Source organism: Hypanus sabinus, chromosome 2 (genome assembly GCF_030144855.1).
Source record: "Hypanus sabinus isolate sHypSab1 chromosome 2, sHypSab1.hap1, whole genome shotgun sequence".
Taxonomy (NCBI): domain Eukaryota; kingdom Metazoa; phylum Chordata; class Chondrichthyes; order Myliobatiformes; family Dasyatidae; genus Hypanus; species Hypanus sabinus.
The window spans coordinates 53,287,620-53,308,556 of record NC_082707.1 but is presented as its reverse complement, the minus strand read 5'-3'; the positions used below and the strand labels follow the sequence as shown (position 1 = coordinate 53,308,556).

Here is a 20,937-nt window from a genome sequence, read left to right as displayed (position 1 = left end):
TTCACTCAAATTCAGAAGAAGGAGGGGTGACCTCATTGAAACCTATTGAATAGTGAAAGTCCTTAATAAGATGGATGCGGAGAGGATGCTTCCTGTTATATTTTTGGGTTGAGGTCATTTACATTTAGCAAATGGCTTTGGCTACCAGTCTTCTGCATTCGATAATGATTGTGGATTCATTTTGGGACAATGCATTCCTAAAAGTCTGTGAGTCCCAGTCCAGACACTGCTGGTGTCTGTGGGATGGGTGCGAATCAGAAGGTGTGAAGTTTTTATGTAGTTTCAAAAGAAACAATTGTCTATACTTTGCAAATATGGAATTGGCTTTGTGTTTAGCAAATAAATATCAAACCCTGCGTTGGGCCAGCAGACCTTTCCACCAAAAGCGTCTCCATATAATACCTTCTGTACCTTGTTTTGTCGAATAAAGAAGCTGCTTGGTATCTACCAGTAACTCTCTCTGGTGATTTTATTCACACAACAACATTTCCTATGGTGGGAGCATCTCAGACCAGAGGAAGCAGCCTCAGAATACAGGGGTGTCCTTTTAGAACAGAGACAAGGAGAAATTTCTTTAGCCAGGGACTGGTGAATCTGTGGAATTCTTTGCCACAGGCAGCTGCGGAGGCCAAGTCTTTGTGCATACTTAAGGCAGAGGTTGATAGATTCTTGATTGGTCTGGGCGTGAAGGAATACGGGGAGACGGCAGGAGATTGGGGCTGAGAGAAATGTTGGAGCAACCATGATGAAATGGTGGGGCAGACTTGATGGGCCAAATGGCCTAATTCTGCTCCCACATTTTATCGTCTGTAGTCTTATGGTCTTATTGCAATGTCATTGGGCAGCTCCGTTGTTGATAGATTACTGTCCATTTATAACTGGAGCCTTCCTTGTTTGCACTTTCTGATATTTATGATACATTAATCTTTGTTACAGTGTATTTGGTAAATGATGACTGATGATTGAATAACTGTGATTGAAAGCATGTACAGGTGTTACCAGCGTAATTTTTTTCATGGTCATGGAACTAATCAGCTCCCTGTTCCACACTTCCCTCAATCTCTACCAAAAGAAAGCAATCTGCGTATTGAATGTGGAACTGTCATAAATCCCAATCAAAAGATCTTAAAAGATAGTACTGGAGAAGAAGTAGTTCAGAAAATGGAGGTGTTATGTGACAGCAGCAATAGACCACAAACTGAGTCAGGGTTTAATGTTAAACCACTGTATTTATTAGTATCTACCCAAAATATAGAAAGTGAAACAAACTACTCTTCTAAACAAAAATTAACAGTGTTATGCTTTGCAGCTCCGGAACCGTCAGGCTTAGTTAGGGACAATTCTTAAAGTCTTCAGATGGCAAACTAGACAGTTCCAGTCATCCACAGAATAGGTGAGAAGAGAAACTTGTAAATTCACATTAAAATGCAACAAGGAGGCAATCACGAAGAATTCCACAGGTTCCACGCTGGGAAAACAAGGTGACAGTCACAGAAGATGTTACCGAAATCCGCGTAGAGATATCACAAGGTGACAGTCACAGAATATTCCTTAGCACAAGTGGTCACCACATAACACACCCGAATCCATGTAAGGGTTAATGAAAGTGGTCGTCATAGAATTCTCCAAAAAATCCACGTATGGATCATAAGAAGTGACAGTCACATATCCAATATGCACTTTGTGCTGCTCATTCACCCAATCCTTTGGGCATGGGAAAGTATCAAACTTCACCCATTACCGTAGCAAGCTCCTGCTCACAGTCAAAGTCTTTTTTTATCTTTAGCTTTCTCTCTCTTTCTCTCTCTCTCTCTCTCTCTCTCTCTTTCTCTCTCTCTCTCTCTCTCTCTCTCACTCACTCACTCACTCACTCACTCACTCTCTCACTCTCTCACTCACTCACATGTCTCAGCAGTTCGTCTGCATTCTTTAATAGTGACGTCATACTCCCGCCTCGCCCGGGCATTTAAAGTGTCACCCTCAGTAAACCCCGTGATCACGTAACAGGAACTGCGAAGTTACACTTGGGAAAAGTGATCCACATGTTTTCTGAAGAAGAATGAAGTAGTAGTTATGTGTGAGAACAACTTGATTCATGAAAGCACTCTGAACAATGGGTTCTTCTGCATGAAAATATGCAGTTGATTTTGTGTGCCAGGAACCCTTCATCTTTGATACCTCCGTTGTACATACTGAAGAAGTAGGGGTGGGACTATCCCATGCAAATTCTTGGGTGGAGTGTGTTTCTGTTTGACTTCCATTACCTTTATTCTGCCAGTCCCAAAGTATATCTGTCCTATCGAAAATAAACCACTACCGTGCTCTGGTGAGGGAATAGCCAATACAGTTGATAGAGATATACCAATGAGACATTTATTAACTGATCTTATCATTAACTATTTTCAGCATCCAGATGTTGTATAGGATTATGACTGCTCCTTCAATTTTCATTTCACACCTAAATCTCTTGGAATGTGAAAATCCGTCTTGCATAGGTTTCTTGAATATTGCTTCACTCACAGTACTGGGGAAGTGGGTGGCAAAGATATACAACGCATTGCATCAAGAGATTTTGCATCAGATCATTCCTAAACAGCTGACTCCTTGGGCAATTTGTGTGAGATGGGGGAACTTGTTTTGTCATCCCTCACTGCACAATTGGATTTGTTCCATACCCATCTCAGAGCCTTGCCCTTGGGCAGGAATCAGCTTTGTGCAGTATTTGACCTCTAGAGATCAGTACAATGTGCATTTTACATTTTTGAATCAATCGGTGGCAAGCATGGCCATCTTTGTTAAAAGTGATCCTAGATTGAATTTAGTTCTCACATTTCAACCCATTAATTTGTAAAATAACATCATCCTGATATTTTTCTATGTTTGTGTTTCAAACTTGAACAATGAAATTTAGGCCATTTTATAATGCACACTTTCCTTTTAAACATGGTGTCAACAAGTTACCTCAGAGCTTTTTATTCCAGGAATCAAATGTGGAATGAAGTGTATGTTATGAAGCTGTTTGTAATCAAAACACTACCCCTTTCGGATTAAGATGATTATAGATTAATTATATAAATTATTTGACAAGTCATAAACTAAATCCTATAAATTTCTGGGTTTGTTAATTTTCTTTATTTTGTAGGTTTAGCATATTTTTCACTATGAAATTCAAATTAAATCACGCTTGAGTGACCTGTAGATTTGAGTTGTGAATGGGAAGTCATTTTCATTTTGAGGCTGAAATGCATTTATTTACTATTTTGTTGTGATACATTTTCATACCAAGTTAAGTCAACAGAGCTGTTATTGAAAATGGTGCTTTAACCTTTAACAGGCAAGTGGAAGAGAGAATTTTGATTATTTCCTGAAAGGAATTCTTTTAAATTTTGCAGCTCTGTTGTCCATGATGGTGACGTTTCTTGTGTGTTGATTTTGAGGTACCATTTTATGTACATGCTAAACAACATGCAGAAATACAAAGAGTCATAGAACTGTACAGCACATGTCACTATTTCTTTGGTTTCATGATAAATATTAGCAATATAACTCTAAAGGAAATGCAGGTTTTTTTCCCGGTGTTGTTACTGTTTCCAAAAAAAATTCTATGGAATTAAGAACAAATCAATGAGGTAAAATATCAACTGCAGGCTGATGATTCTGCATTTGAGATGTTTTGAGGATGACTACATTTGCAATATTTTTGATGGTGTTAATGCAGAAAAAAACACGAACTCTACTGCAATCATCTGGTGAAAACCCATCGCCTTGAATATAAGCAATAAGCAGTTAACATTTTTTTCCTTCTCTTATGGATCATTTTAGTGAAACTGCATGACACAATCTCCAATACAAACATTCCTTACTTACCTATGGAGACCAAAACTGTTCATAGTAAATCAGGTGTGCAATTGCAGTAAGGCTTTCTGTTATATTTTAACATACTTGGAATAAGGGTCAGCATATTATTGATTGGTGCACTGAGAAATGTGGTAGAACAAAGGGACCTGGGAATACAGGCCCATAATTCGTTGAAAGTGGTGTCACAGGTAGATAGGGTTGTAAATAATTCTTTAGGCACATGGGCCTTCATAAATCAATGCATTGTGTACAGGAGATGGGATGTTATGTTGAAGTTGTGTAAGATATTGGTGAGGCCTAATTTGGAGTATTGTGTGTAGTTTTGGCCACCTACCTACAGGAAAGATGTGAATAAGATTGAAATAGTACTGAGAAAATTTACAAGGATGTTGCTGGGCCTGGAGCACCTGAGTTATAAAGAAAGATTGAATAGGTTTGGAGTGTATTCCTTAGAACTTCTCCACTCAGAGGATCATGAGTGTGTGGAATGAGTTGCCAACTCAAGTGTGCATGTGAGCTCAATTTCAACGTTTAAGCAAAGTTTGAATTGGTGCATGGATAGTAAGGGTATGGTGGGCTATGGTCCCAGTGCAGGTCGAAGGGAGTAGGCAGTTTAAATGCTTTCAGCCTGGACTAGATGGGCTGAAGTGCCTCAATGCTGTACTTCTGTATGACTCTATGAGGTACTGGTATGTTAACTTTCAGTATTTCATGAACCTGCACACCAAGATCTCTGCGTAGCAGCGTTTATTAGATAGTCACTTAAAAATATTCTGTCTTGCTGTTCTTAGTGAATGCCTAACCTCACGTCTTCTCGTGATGTACTCCATCTGATATCACTGCGCCTGCTTGCTTCATCTGCCCATTCCTTTTCAGACTTCATGGATCCTTCTATCTGCTTACTTTCTAACTGGATTCATGACATGCTCTTTTCATCTGCCTTTAAACTAAATTGTGCGTAGTTGAAGGTCCAGCACTCATTCCTGTGGCACATCTTCCAATGTGTAGCGCGTCATTTATTCCTATTCTTTTTCCTGTCATCCAACCAATACTCTTCCTGTGCTGTTATCCCTCACCCTTGGACTTTATTTTATCTAACTTGCACCTTGCTCTGGTATATTGATATTCCTCTTTAACTAATTAATTCCCCCCACATAAACCTCTAATTCTGACATAGAATAGAAGATCATTTGACCCATTGGGTATAGTAGTAATCCAGCTAGTCCCGCACCTGCTCCTTCCCCACAGCCCTGCAATTTGGTTTCTTTCAAATATTCATCTAGATCCCCTTTGAATCCAGTGTATTCCAAATCCTTATTGCTTGCTGTATTTAAAAAAAAATTCTTTTGGTTATTTTGTCTGTTTCCTTTCATCTATTTCCCAACATGCTTGACCATTTTGTAAATGAGAGTAGTTTCTCTCTGCTGTCAATCCCCTTCATAATTTGGAATATCTCTATTCGATCTCCTTGCAACTTCCTTTGTTCAAAGAAAAAAAACACTAGACTCTGTGATCTATCCACAGATCTAATGTCTCACATCCCTGGATTGAGCTAACTACACCTCTTCAAAATCTTTATAAACTTCTTAATTTCTGCTAACCAGAACTGAAAATAGTAGTCAAATATGGCCAAACCAGTGGTTTATAAAGTTTCACCATGATTTCTTTGTTTTATGTTCTGTTTCTATAAAGCCCATGACCTTGTCTACTTTTTAAACACTGTCTCAATCTATCTTGACACTTTCAACAAAACATGCACATATACCACCCCACATTTTTGCACTTGTACATTATTTTATAATGTCTCTTCTCTTTCTTCCGCTCAAAATATAGCAAAACAGTTCAGCAGTGGACAAGGTATTTATCTCACAATGTTGTGCTAATTTATACTGAATGGCCTTCTGTGTATCAACAATATCTCTCCATTCCCTTGTATTCATATGTCTATCTTACACTTCACCAAATTGCCTGATTCCCTTACTACCCCGCTAACATATTCCTGGCATGTTCTCTCTGCATAAAAAATAGTTACCTCTCATGTTTCCTTTATACTCTGACCTTAAAAGTATGTCTTCTGGTAGTTGAGATTTCTCCCTTGAGAAAAGACTCTGACCCGTTATTCTATCTATGCTTCTCATAGTTTTAAAAACCTCTATCAAGTCCCCCCTTAGCCTCTGGCAATCAAAGGAGGACGGGCCAAATTTGTCCAAACTTTACTTGTAGCTCAAATCCCAGATGCATCCTGGTGAACCTCTTCTTCACCTTTTTGACAGTCTCCATATCGTTCCTTCCATGGACCAGCCAGACGTGCATAAAATACTCCAGGTGTAGTCTGACTGCAGTTTTACATGCTGTGGCTGCAGTACGAGTTACTTACTCTTATACTCTGCACCCTTGCCAATGAAGGCAAACATTCCATATATTGCTTTTACAAATGTATCTGCTGCATAGCCACTTTCAGTGAACTATGGACCTGGACTCAAAGATCTCGCTTTTTCTTAAGTACTAGTAAGGTTCTATGATAATCTGTATACTTTCTCCTTCCGTTTGACTTCCCAAGATACAACACTTCACGCTTGCCCAGATTAAGCTCCATCCACCCATTTCGGTAACTGATTTATATCACAAACAACATGACAAGTGGTGTTGTAATCCTTGTGCAACACTACTAGTTATGGACCCTCAGCTAAGATAACAGCCTTCCACCCTTACTCTCTGTCTTTAAACAGAATATGTTTGGATTCCTTTCTGTTCTTGCTGCCATTTTTCCCCTAATGCTTTATCATTTTCACTCCAAATTACTTATACTTATTATCTATTAACCCAGCAATTAAATATCATTAAATAATTCGACTGACAGGATTAAAACAAGCTTAAGTAAGTTTTCATTTTACAAAACAAAAGCTTGATGCAATATCTAGCCAGTACGTTGACATTTAAATTATTCTGTGTTTCTACAAAGATAATAGACTGACCCTAATTAAGCATGTCATGAAAAAACAGTAGTAATCAGGGAATTAAACTTGGCTCCAGTGTTAATCAGCACTGATTATCAAGCATGGTGGTTAGATTACACAAATTGTGTTTTTGGAAACAGCTTCAGTGAACAAGAGAAGATTTTTTTTGCAGAATTTCATCATCGTCAAGATAATGTTGTTATCTTTTCTGTTCCTTCAGACATAGTTATGGATTTAAGAATGTTATTACCATCCCATCCCATTAATTATCATTTGGTGGCAAGCAATTAATTCTTATAAAATTGTATTTTATTGTTTTAGTAAGAGCAATTCGATGCTGTTTACAGCTGAACATTTATAGGCCATCTAGATAGGGACTTACAATAATGAAAGCAAATTGGCTTCTGCGCCTTTCTGGCATGTTCCACCATTTAATAAGATCATGGCAGGTCTGACAGCAATATTAACTGTGCAGTCCCGTCATCTCCAGCAACCAATAACCATCCAGACCATTGCCCACATTCATCATGTCAAATATTGCATTTAACCTGATTCTTTATATTTTCTTTGGGGAAAATGGCAGAAGCATTTATCACCGATAGAGCAAAAAGTGAATTAAAAGGTCTAAAAGGGAAATAATAATACCAGTCAGTCTTGTGTCATGCCCGGTTGTGAGACAATAGTAAGTCTTGCATCTAGATGATGTTAAAATTGAGATCAGTGATTGAAGGTAATTCTACATAATAGAGACTTTTGTATGTAAAGGTTTTATTGTAGTTGAGGACAAAAGAAAATCCAGCAAAACAGAATCGTGGTGGGTAAGTACAATTGTGAATTTCTTGCAGGCTTGTCTCCTACAGTGCTGCATAAAGTGAACTGTGATCAAATATAATTGATTGATAAATTAAGGTTACAGGTTATTTTTAGTACTTCTATTCAATTATATTTTACTGTGTCTAACTTAATACTAGAAGTTATTCTGTAAATGTATTGTATGGCCCAAGCTCTTAACACTATCCTTTTAATTTTCTTCTCTTATTCTCTTCTCTAGCAGCTTAATGTCCTCTGCTTACATTTTATCTACACCTCCTCTCATCCTTTCAGTTCCTCTCCCTATTGCTCATCACTCACTTTGTTTACTTCTTTGTCAATTCCTCAGCACTCTTCACCTTCCTCCTTGTTTTGTGTGTCTTTTCATGTTTTCTACCACTCTTGCAATCTTATACTTGACTTTGCTCTCACTGAAACAGCTCCCCTCAAATGTCCAAACTGTTCATTTCTTACCAACTTCTCTCAAAACAACCTTCCTCTCTGTTATCTTATTAGCTGTTTCTCTTGTAGCTCTGGGGCTTAAATTCGATACTGCTTTACATTGCACATAAATTGGTTGGTTTTATGGCCTCAGTAAGCAACAGAGGCAAAGGCACAAGTAACTCAAATCATTAATTTGCTACATTGTAAGTTGAATTAATCATATGAAATCCATAATTTTTTATATTTTCTCTTATAGGTGTTGGGCTGTATTGAATATTGTTCCCCAGACATCTATACGCAAAATTCTATATGACAAACATCTAAACATCAGTATACCTGGCTACATAATTGTTTACTCTAATATATCTTTGGAAGCGTGAGTAATCCACAATCATTCATGAGAGCATATTGTTAATCACAACAGCAGCTTTTTATTTTCTGTAACATATACATTAAAGATATATATTAACAAATTTCATGACATATGTTGGTGACATTAAACCTAATTCAAATTCTGATTCAGTAAAGTAATTTTACATGATTGCTACAAGTATTAACAGTTGAAGTTTGTTGCATGCCATTTTTCCCATAAGATTGCATGAAACATTTTCTTGTATTTTTTCCCCATATGAATTGCTTTGAAGTTATTCATTCATGGAATGTGAAGGTAATTAGCAGATTAATGTCCTTTCTTAGTTGCTCCTGAATGAGAGGTGTTTAAGAGTTGACCACATTGGTTAGTTTGGAGTGGCATAAAGGCTGGGTGGGTAGGATGGCTGATCCCTGATAAACATCGGTGAACCAGATGGATTATTGTACAAACTGGTGGCTTCATGTTTAATAATACTGAGTTGAGATTTTTGAAATCATTTCAGATTTATTTAATTATTTAAACATAAGTTCATCAGTTGCTGGTGTGGGAATGTACACTTATGTCTCTGGATCTGTCCAGAACTCTGCTGATCTAGCAACCCAAGCATTACAAGTCCAGATGTATTTGTGTTTAATATGAAACATATATTTTGAAATACTCAATATAATTTAAATAGAGATCAAAGCAAAGCACATTGCTTATTTCACATTCAAATATATATTTCTTTCTGTTAAAAAGATAACTAAGCTTGAAATATTTATTGTGTAACTGAATTGGATGTAAAGAAGTTAAAATAGTCCTCATGGATTTTTCCTTTTGTGACTTTGCCTAAAAGCACAACTTTATTTCCATCTCTTGTTATTAGCCTTTTTTTTTCAAATTCCAGTCTGGATGAACCAATAATTCTAAAAATTATACATTGGTAATACTGACTTCAGTCATTGCCACAAACCTATTTTTTCCTAACCGTTGTTAAGACTGAACCAAACTGTTTTCACTTGCTGAGTCCCACTTCACTGAGTTGACCTTTTGATTTCATATCCTTTTCATCACAAGCATTACCTGCTTGTGTCTCTGTAACAGCATCAGTTTCTACTGCTATTTCAATTCATCTGCTAGCAAAACCCTGAACTGTGCAATTTTTTTATTCTGACATACAGATAGACATACAGACAGTTCATTAGACTTAATCTGTCCATATCCTAACATCCAGGATACAGAGTGCACTGCCTTCTCCATTGTCAGGAAAATCTTAACAATCCTGTGTAGTTCCATGGGGCATTCTACCAAAACAATAATGCTATGTAAATGATAGTTGATGTTGATGGATACCAAGATGCATACAGTATATTTAGGTTGCACTAAATACAGGAGTTAGTTTACTTATTGAATGAAATCAGGCTGTTTGAAGGGATGTAAATATTTCAGAAACTGCTACATGTACATTCCATGCAGCCCAAGAATCTCTTAGTGTTCTGTTGGCCTAAAATTCAGGAATTGCAGCATCAAACATTGTACAGAATCCAAAGCCACAGTCATTCATCCCAGCCCACTGGCCAAGAGAGTTGAGGGAAGCTTTGAAAACTCTGTACATGGTTTGCATGATCAACCATCTCCTGAAGGTGAGATGCACATTTACAACCCAGACTTCAGGTGGCAATTATTTGAGTTATAACGGTTCATAAGTGTAGTGCTGCGGTGAGGAACCATTTAGTAGGTGATTCAGGAAGTGATGTAGCAGATGCTCTATGGAAGGGAAAGTGCTTGGTGTAATTAAGAAAACTGGAAAAAACTGGACATACTGTTCGTCCTTGTGGGTCACTTAAAATGTTGCATAAAATAAAATTGTGGTGCTGATGTTAGTGTTGACCTAATGTACCAACTGTTTCGGGTATGGGTAATGTGGCTTTTAACCATCTTCATCCCATTCCTCTTACTTCATTCCATTAAAGAGCATCAGCAAGCTTGGGAGAAGGCATTTCAACAGGGAGTGCTTGGTTTCATAAAGGACCATGGGGCAATCTGGCAATGGTGAATGTAACCTCTCTTTAAGAACAAGTAAATGTCCCTCAGGATGCCTGCTGGAAATCCCAACTAAAAGTTGGCAAGCTTCCTGCTACTGATGCAATCTATTTGGCTGCCCACCATTCAAACACAACTGCAGCTCGGAAATTAAAATAGCCTGCATCTCAAACTGTATTTTTAGCACTCACTTTGCCTTTTCATATCCACTCAGTGAAAGTGTCATAAGCTTGCAGAAAAGATCATTGTGATGATCTTGGGCTGCGTTTTGAGCATGTATTTGGAGTGTTTAGTTGGAGCTTTATCTTGTGTCCAATTGTGATTGTGTGATCTGGAGCAACTTGTTCCTGACATCATTTATAATAGTAGAATCATGATACCTTTTCCAGGACTGTAATTGTTCATATTAATTGGCATAAAATTGCAATATCATCCAGAATTAGAAAATCAAATAGTAAAGGTGAAAGATAATTGAACTCTGACCTAGTCAGATACTCAGGTTGATTGAATTTCTCTTATTATGGAGTAAGTTTAAAAGACAATTGTGGAAATGTATCATATTTTAAAACTAGATGGTATAATCTAGCTGCTAAGCATTTGGTGTTTGACTACAAACAGCATGTGCAATTAAGATTTAATTTATATTTCTTAACTTTTGTAAATGGGTGGCATTACTGAGTATCTGTCAGTCCGATGTATTTACTGCATAATCACCATGATTGCAGTTTGTTTTATTTGGTATAAAAGGTTCTCTTGTAAATTTGGGCCTGTTAATAGATGTGTGACTAGAATTCTACTCGAGTTTCATGCTTTGAAGAGTCAGTGCTCATTTTTCAAACACAGGGCTACAGTGCCATCTGCAGAATGTTTCAGGAATGGACTCTGCATAAGCAATGATATCATCAGTACATATAATTTATCCATTGTGGTAAATGTAATTTTGCTTTATGGTTGGGGGTTGCTTTAATATTAATGCATTTTGAAAAATGGTAAATGTAGTACTGCATGTTTTTTTTCAAGTACCGAAATATTGACAGATGTGATAAATGTACTTCCTAAAGCTCCTAACCTACATGAGTTAAGTAATACTGTGCAGTACGCAAACTATTCTAAACACTACAGTGATGTCAAGAATAGATACCTCCGGTAAGAGTCTGCATTGCTGGAATAAAACTTATGGCCTGTGGCTTAAAGTATTTCCATGCACTTTCACTGTACGAGTCTCCAAGAACAGAAGCCCAAGCCCATTGATCCAGTAAAATTCTAATAGCATGCTATCCGATTACTCCGAAATTGCGACGGCTCGGCATCTGGTTCACCAGATGATGGTTTCTGTAATCCCTTTAAATTTAAATTTAACCAGACCCTGTTTCCTGTGCTCACTTTAATTTCAGCGGGCTCCATTTCCTGCGATCCCTTTGAATTCACCAGTGCCCTGTTTCCCACACTTCTTTAAACTCAGTGGAGCCTCTTTTCCTTTCAACTCAGTATGGCCATTCCCCATAATCTGAAAAATCTACCTCTTCATCACCAGCTATGTCCTAAGCGTGCTGGATCAGTGCAGTTTAACTATACCATGGCATATGTAAAGCAACAGGAAATCTGACAAAGTAGAAGAAATATTTAGGATTTACCCTTAACTGATTAATATATTCTCCAAAACCAATTAAGTTACAGAAGAAACAGGGGGAAACTTTGAAGATCTAAAGTCAGTGATCTGTGAGCAAGTGGAAGATAAATATTAGTGGAAGTGATCAATAACAGTACATCGTAAACTTATTTGTTTATCCTGGTGTAATTTATGTCGTGTTTAATGATCTGGTTCAAAATGTGAGGATAGTTTCAATCTGAAAGCAACTTAAAGCTAGAAATTCAGTACTCATAATTAAAAGGCAGAGGAAGCAATCAGCAGTGTCATTGTGAATTTGTGAGACATTGTACTGTTGCACCTTTTCTAGGGCAAACATTGACAGGCAGATTCACTAACCTGCATGTTGACGTGGAGCTTTCAGGTATAACAGTGCTTGCTTTCCCCAAAGCATGTTTGATTGCTGTTGAAGTGGAGATGGTACTATCAGTGCAAGGTTCCATGTGCTGAGTGCTGTAGAAGCAGTCACCTTCACTTTCTTCATTAGGATGTGGTCACACAAGTGAAAGGAATGTCCTCAGCAGTCAACTAGGAGATCACATGAACCTGAAAGGCCTCCCATCATTAGCCAAGCAAACAGTCACAACAGCACACCTGAGCTATAGACTAGGAGGTACACATGATAAGCAGCATTGACGCAGCAAACGGCAGTCAAGTGGCAGACTGCAATAATTTTAAAGCCACCATGACAGTGAATGGTTCCGTATTTAAAATGAGCATTGACATAGCTGTGAATAGCTGAGTAATGGGATGTGATACAAATCAGCAGAAGTTCGGCATGGAGCCATCAATCCACAAGTGCATCATGTTGGGAGTGTACTTGGGTACTGAGTTAAAGTCATTGAGGAATATTGTGCACAGTTCTTTGTGATGGAAAACAAAAAATTACCAATGACTGTAACTAATTAAACACAATAATGTGCTTTACTATAAAGATTGAGTGCAGGTACTCTAACTGGATCCAAATCTGCAACTTTAGGTCTATAGAATTGTGAGACAAATTGTTAACTCATTAAGCAGTCTTTAATGAATTTTTCAGTGGCACCACTGGGCACAATGCCTGTATCTGTATTCGTCATAGGTCAAGCCGCGGAATAGGCTAGACTTTATGGGCACATGTCCATTCAGAGCAGCACCACATTGTGCTGTTAAAGGCCCTACAAATTGGTGGTAACCCAACCACAGTCGTGCAGTTACAGTGGTGCTAGAAATTTTGTGAATGCCACAGAATTTTCTCTATATTTGCATAAATATGACGTAAAATGCGATCAAATCTTCACGCAAGTCCTAAAACCAGATATAGAGAACCCAATTAAATAAACAACACAAAAAACACCATACTTGTTCATATTTATTGAGAAAAATTATCCAATAATACATGTACTTGTTGGGAAAAGTATGTGAACCTCTGCTTTCAGTAACTGGTGTGACCCCCTTGTACAGCAATAACTCCAACCAAACGTTTCCAGTAATTGTAAAGGAAAATCGAAAGTATATTATTATTTAAATGGTAAAATATTGCAGCATGCTGTTCCGCAGAGGGACTTGGGAGTGCTTGTGAATGAATCAGAAAAGGTTGGTTTGCAGGTGCAGCAGCCTATCGAGAAGGTAAGTAACATTAAAGCTTTAGGTGACATATTGCTACCCTGACATTCTCCTGTAAAATGTTTTGATACAATTTTGAATGCATTGTCCCCTCAATGATTGCAAGCTGTCCAGGCCTTGAGGCCACAAAGCACCCCCAAACCATGATGGTCCTTCCACCGTGCTTCACAGTTGGGATGAGATTTTAGTGTTGGCCTGCAGTGCCCTTTTTCCTCCAAGCATAGCATTGTGCACTTACGCCAAAAAATTCAACTTTTGTGTTATCTGTCCACAGAACATTGCCCCAGAAGCATTGTAGAGCATCCAGGTGATATTTTGTAAATTTGAGGCATGCAGCAATGTTTTTTTTTTGGAGGGCATTGGTTTCCTCTGTGGTGTCCTTCCATGAACACCATTCTTGTTCAGTGATTTTCTTATAGTGGACACATGAACAGAGATTTTAGCAAGTTGTAGAGATTTCTGCAGATCTTTTGCTGTTACTTTTGGGTTCTTTTCACCTCCTTTAGCATTCCACTCTGTTCTCTCGGTGTGATCTTTGCAAGATGCTCCGTCCTAGGGAGAGTAGCAACAATACTGAGTTTCCTCCATCTGAATGCAATTTCTTACTGGAGATTGATGAACAATCAGGTCTTTAGAAATGCTTTTTTTTAGCCTTTTCCAGCTTCATACATCTCTACAGTTCTTCTTCTAATGTCTTGTAAAGTTGCTTTGATCAAGGCATGATTCACATAAATAGGTATTTCTTGAGAAGAGCATGCTCTGTCAGTAACCTGACTTGGTGTGTCTTTTTATAGGGCAGGGCACCTATACAACCCATACCTCTAATTTCATCTCAGTGATTGGAACACTGGACTCCAAATAACTTCTGCAGAGCACATTACCACAGAGGTTCCAACAAATTCATCTAATATTGGATAATTTTTCTCAATAAATAAATGAACAAGTATAATGTTTTGTGTTATTTAGTTAATTGGGTTCTCTTAATCTAGTTTTAGGACTTACATGAGGATCTGATCATATTTTAGGTTATATTTATGCAGAAATAGAGAAATTTTACAGGGTTCACACACTTTCTAACAACACTATATATGATGATTGTGGGGTCTCCTGTAATAAATCCATGACCTATGAGCAATGCACATGTCACATGGGATGTACGTGAGCTGGCATGCACTAAAATTTTCTCCAGACTGTATTTTGACTGTGCTTTTGGCCAGCTGAACATAAATCTAGTTGGTCAATGCTGACAGACAGTGAATATAGATAAAGAGATACATGCCCAAACAACATAAGATGTGAAATCCACACTGAAAATCCTGGTGTTCTTTGCTGCCTGTGAAATCAAGATGATTCATCTTGAAAGTGTGGAAAAATTCACATTAGTTATTTGTCAGTCTTTGTTTATTTGTAGCTTTTTGTAAAATTCTTTTTATTTCTTTTTTTCTGGTAAATGTCTGCAAGAAAATGAATTTCAAGGTAACATATATTTACCTGGATAATAAATTTACTTTGAACTTTGATGAACAGTGGAAATGATGTATCTGTACCTCTTGGCAAGATAAGTCACAGGCTTGCCTCAAGGTTGACTTAGGTGAGCTGAGACCAGTGTAGGATAAATTGGCTATGATATTGAATGAAATGGAACCTCTGTGTCCTTCTTTGGACTGCTACAACCAATTCACCATGGATCCCATGAATCTTCTGGATGAGCCTCCCACAAAGGACTGTTTCAAACGCCTCACTAAAGACAACATGCACAGCCCTACCTTCACCAATCACCCTCTTCATCTCATCAAAGAATCCAATCAAGTTAGCAGGACGTGACTTGGCCTGGATCTTCCTAATTAAGTTATGGCTTTCCAAATGCTCATAAATTTATCTTTAAGAAATCTCTTGAGTAACTTTTGTATCATTGACGTGAGACTCACCAGTCTACTGTTTCTAGAATTATCCTTGGTTCATTTCTTTAATAATGGAGCAACATCAGCTATTTGCCAATCTTCCAGGAACTAGTCTGTGAACTCAAAGGTATTGGTCAAGGCCCCAGCAGTCACATTTCCTGCCTCTCTCAATAACTTGAGGTGTATCCCATCAGGGTCTGGTGACATCCACCTTAATGAAGAGACCCAACACTGCCTTCTCCTTTACCTCAAAATGCCATAGCATATTATTACACTTGGCACTGATCTCCCCATTCTTCGTCCTTCTCCTTGGTAAATACTGATCTAAAGTACTAATTAAGGACCTCACCTACGTCCTTCACATCCAAGCAAATGTCACTGCCTTTATCCATGAGTGTTTTTACCCTCTCGGTAGTTATCTGCTTGCTCCTGATATATGTATAGAATGCCTTGGGATTCTGTTTAATGCTTCTTGCCAAGGACTCTTCATGGGCCCTCCTGGCTTTCCTAATTATTTTCTTGATTTTTTTTCTGGCTTCTTTGTAATCCTTTTGCTGATGAAATTGTCATGGCGATCTAATGGAATGTTTGATGAGCACATGATGATGGACTGCATAAATTACAGGTATTGTTTAGTGAAGCAGTTCAACTTTTTGGAGAAAATGGCTCATTGTGTTTCCATGGATACCTATTCTAAAGAAGTAGATTCTCTTTGGCATTTATGACCAGCACATAGTGACAGTTCACATGATTGTACATGTATTGACCAAAATGTTTTGCATTTGGTGAATCAGGACTGCAGGTCAAAACTCCTCAGAAATTCTTTGAAGTCATGGAAGTGACCAACATAGCTACTTCAGAAGATATACATAAACTTTAATTCCTAGTTGGAGGTGAGATAGGATATAATAATCAAGGCAGAACTTTGGAATTATTGTAGAAATACTTGGTCCAGAATTAACATGGTATGGATAAATTACAGATGTGGGAATCTTTAAGTGGATCACATCATTTTTGCTTGGGATGTCAAAATGGGCAGAACTATCAAAAGTTGAAATACAAGTTTCTGCATGATTCCTGGGGAGGCTAGCATTGAAGAACATGAGGCAATTCAAAAATGAGGTCAAGACAGAGAATTCAGGGAAAGGTATTGAAAATCCTGGGAAATTACCAATAACATCATCAACATTCAGAGCAGATTTCTGGAAGACTAAGACTTATTGAAGATCAAAATTGCCATCTGTTGTGGGAAAGGTCTTAAATGAGGTCATCTGTATTCACCAAGGGGAAGGACATTTATGCAGAAATCTTGGGGAGGGAGACATTGAAATTCTGGAACATTAAAAGGAGATGTTGAGTTTCTCAGTCAGCTTTAGAGTGAATAATTCCTCGGGTCTGCTGAAATGTATGCCAGGCTGCTATGGGAGGAAAAGGAGACTACTTGCATTCTGATATATTTTAAGATCTTTTCTGTGAGGACAACCAATGTAAGGAGAACCCTGGTGACTACAGGCTTGTTGGTCCAACATCATAGGCATGGAAGTTATTCGAAACAGAGTGGAGTTGCGAGATTGATTGGCATATGGAAAGGCACATAAATGTTTGCCATTACTTTGTGAAAATTCTCTCTGACCAATTTGATTAAATTATTTGAGGGAAGTAGAGCATGATGATGAAGCATTGTTTTTGTGACCAGAAGTATACTGTAGGGAATGGTGATGGAATCTTAGCTGTTTGTTACGTTCATTATTAATTTGGATATGAATGTTAGTGATATGAGTCAAGTGTTTGCAGATCATATGAAAATTATGTCATGAAATAGAGGATAGTCTTGGGATCCAGACAGATATAGATAAGAAAAATGAGTGGAGCAATGGCAGATGGAATTTAATTATTAAAAATATTTGAGATTATGCAATTTAGAGGACCATTAAAGGAGGTATATAAAGTCGCAGTGAATAAGAGGGCCGCAAGAAGTACAGTTACCACCCTTAATGACAATGATTGGTTAGTCACAGAGAGAATTATCTGTAGGTTATCTTGTTTGGTTCAGTTAAGAACAGAAATGCAATTCATACTATTTGTATAAAACTAAGCTTACAGACCATACAAGATTAAGTGCCTGTAGATGCACCCACTAGGTTTCAGACACTCCCTGAACAATCAAACAGAATAGAAAGTCTGCTACCTAAGAATCACAAGCTAGCAGTAGCCAGGTATCTCTCTTGATCTCGATATAATGACCATGTTTCCAGTGCAGGATCGTCCACTTGTGTCAACGGTTGCTCACTGGTGTTTTCACTTCGACACTCAATTCTCTGTCTCTCATTGGCTGTTTGTCATTATATTCCAGTTGCATTGTTTCTCTCTTACACCCACTGTCCATTGGATCAACCCCGAGGTTACAGGCAACATTACTTCAGTGTTATCTCCCAAATAGGGACTTGTGCTGACCGTCTCTTCCGCAGTTTTTATTCCCAAAGCCAGGCTGATTTAAAACCTGTCAGTTACTGAACTCAGGTTACCCCTATCCACACACACCTCATAAATTTGTAGTTTTTTCTGGCCGACAGTATTAAGAAACAGGGAAATTTAGTGTACTAGACCAAGGGTTCTGCAAACCATAAGCACAGGTACATAAGGTGACAGAGAAGACATATGGGGTACCAGTTTTCATTAACCAGGGAATAGAATATAGGAGCAAGGAGCAATGGTGCAAATTAAATCACAGCTGATGACTGTGTGGGTTTCTGTTTGCCATGTAATAGGAAGCACATAATTGCAATGGAGAGAGAGCTGGAGCAATTCATCAGGATGTTGTCTGGGATGTTGAGATGGAGGAGGGTTATCTAATTGAAATATCTGAATTGAGTTGCATAGATAAATTAGATAACTGGAAATGTTTCCCCATCAGAGGTCACAAAAACTAGAGAATATAAGATAAGCGGGAAAGAGGTGTGGATGGATCGAATGAGAGTTGTTTTTCACTGAGAGAGTGACTAGAATCTGAAATGCACTGCCTGAGAAGGTGGTGGAGGCAGGTACTTTATCAACATTTTAAAAAGTATTAGAAAATTAATACCACATTCAATGTTCATGTATTTCTTTTAAAAATGAACATCTATAAACAACAGTTAAATGTATTTTCATTCCAGAATATTCTTGACTGCAATAAACACAAGTCTTTCTCAACCAGGGAGGATGCTGTGGTTGACATGGAATGGATTTCATTTAGATCTATAAGGTTGAAATTTTAATGCTTTGGATTTGTTTTCTTTAGCTGGTGAGTCTTGGAGTAGTGTTAGGCTACTCATAGGCCATTTTGGGATGCATATGAGAAAAATTGTTTGAGTACAGTTATTATTTGGAATTCTCTTCTCAGAGTCTGTGGTTAATCAGTCACTTAGTGAATTCAAAGTTGAATTGCTAGAATTTTTTGATATTAAGGTAACCAATGAGTCAAATCAAAATCAAATTAAGTTTAATTATCATTCAAACCATACATAGATACAGCTGAACTAGACAGCATTCCTCTGGGGCCAAGGAGCAAAACATTTGAAATAGCAAGCAAACCTCAAAATAGCAAGTAACATAATTCAAAATAGCAAGCAAAGAACCATATTTTTTGAGTGAAATACTGTCCAAGACTCTGAGCGTTAATGTCTGGCAATCAGTGGTACAGTCCCCCAGCAGTGTACAGTCACGTGCAATCCAGCCTGTCATTCCACGTGTTGGACACCAGCGGGAGAAGCCAGGTCCCAGCCGAGTGTGGACACTACTCTTTAGTGCTTCTGTATCTCTCACCCGGCAAACCAGAGGCCTGAATCCTAGTTCTCACTACAACCAAGGCTACACAGCTCCTGTTTCATCTGTCCTGCCACCAGACAAGGGTAACAGGCCTATGGCACTTACATTATCAAAGACCAATAGAGTCTGATGATCACAAGTGGAATATATGAGACAATCTCCTATGGTTGTACTTCATCAACTTTGATGCTTACGAGTAGTAGGCTGCAAAATGGTCTGCAGGTACCCAAATCAGCTCCTCCAACTTCCCGGTGGTCTCCTCTGATATCCCAATCAGCCCCTTCTCCAACACCTTAGCCAGCTGCTTCTCCAACATCACGTCTGGCTCTTTTTCCAACACCTCATCCAGCACCTTCTCCAACATCACTGCCAGCCCCTTCAACACCTTGGCCAGCCCCTTCGACCCCTTGGCTGGCCCCTTCTCCAGCATCACGGCTAGCCCCACAGCACTTCGGCCGGCTCCACTGCTGACACTAGTCCAGCTACTCCAATCAATGAACAGCTCACTGATGGAATAGCCCTGTAGTATCTGGAGCTCTTGGACTATGTGACTTGGAAGGAAAATGGATTTGGGTCAGGTTCTTTTACCTCTTTTGGCCACACAACCTTACTAGAAAATTCTTTAAATGTCAGATTATAAGGCATTTCTAGGCAAATTCTGAGCATAATTTTGAAAGGGGATTGCTGATTACTGTTAAAGCATTAAACTATCAACCTATTCAGAAAACTCAGTTGCATGGACTAATCTCAATTGGTCAATAGTTTAATGCTTTAACAATAATCAACAATGCCATCCTTTCAAAGTATGAACAATTGGAGATTGTTTACTGTATTGCTGGGTTAAAATTCTAAATTTACTTGTGATATCTCAAGTGGGAATCAAAATGTAGGAAATAACTAAACCTGCATCCATCTGAACCGTTTACAGTTAATTTTGCAACCTTTTTCTATTATCTTGTATGTTCTGCCATATAGGAAAGCTGTATTTCTGTTAAAAGTGAGATTTGCTGATTTAAAATATCCCCACGTAGATCTGCCTCGGATGTACCAATGCAGCAACTGGTTTGTTTCAGGGTCTCATTAGTAGTTAAAGGTGAACAAACGCAACACCTTCAAGATGACTGCAAATTTATCTTTGTCAACCCTCTAATACAAGGTCAGAAATGGGGATGTTTATTGATATTTGCAGATTGTCATTTCCATTTATAAGATAATGAAGCAGTTTGTACGTGTATGTGGTAAGATTTAGATAACACACAAACACGGACTCCTCTACCAGGCAGTAAACATCTCCGTCAAGATTTATCTCTGCCTCTCTCCTTGACATTCACTATTAACATAAACAACTTGGAGCTCACGGTTGATTATACTGTATTATATTTATCTACCTGGGTCCATTATTATGATTAAATTGATCAGATCAGAGGCAGGGCGTTCTACTGCAAAGGGCTTCTGTTTTACCAAAGCCTTTCATAATTTAAGGAATTAATTTAAATAATGGGGGAGGAAAGG

General features: G+C 38.2%; 1 protein-coding gene across 1 annotated transcript in view; it reads left to right on the top strand.

The window, feature by feature from the left end:
- Positions 1-20,937, top strand: part of si:ch211-51h4.2 (uncharacterized) — a 422,439-nt gene that overhangs the window by 238,703 nt on the left and 162,799 nt on the right. The window contains exon 12 of the mRNA XM_059946111.1: positions 8,326-8,445. Within this exon, the coding sequence (XP_059802094.1) occupies positions 8,326-8,445 (120 nt within the window). The remainder of the gene's footprint in view (positions 1-8,325; positions 8,446-20,937) is intronic.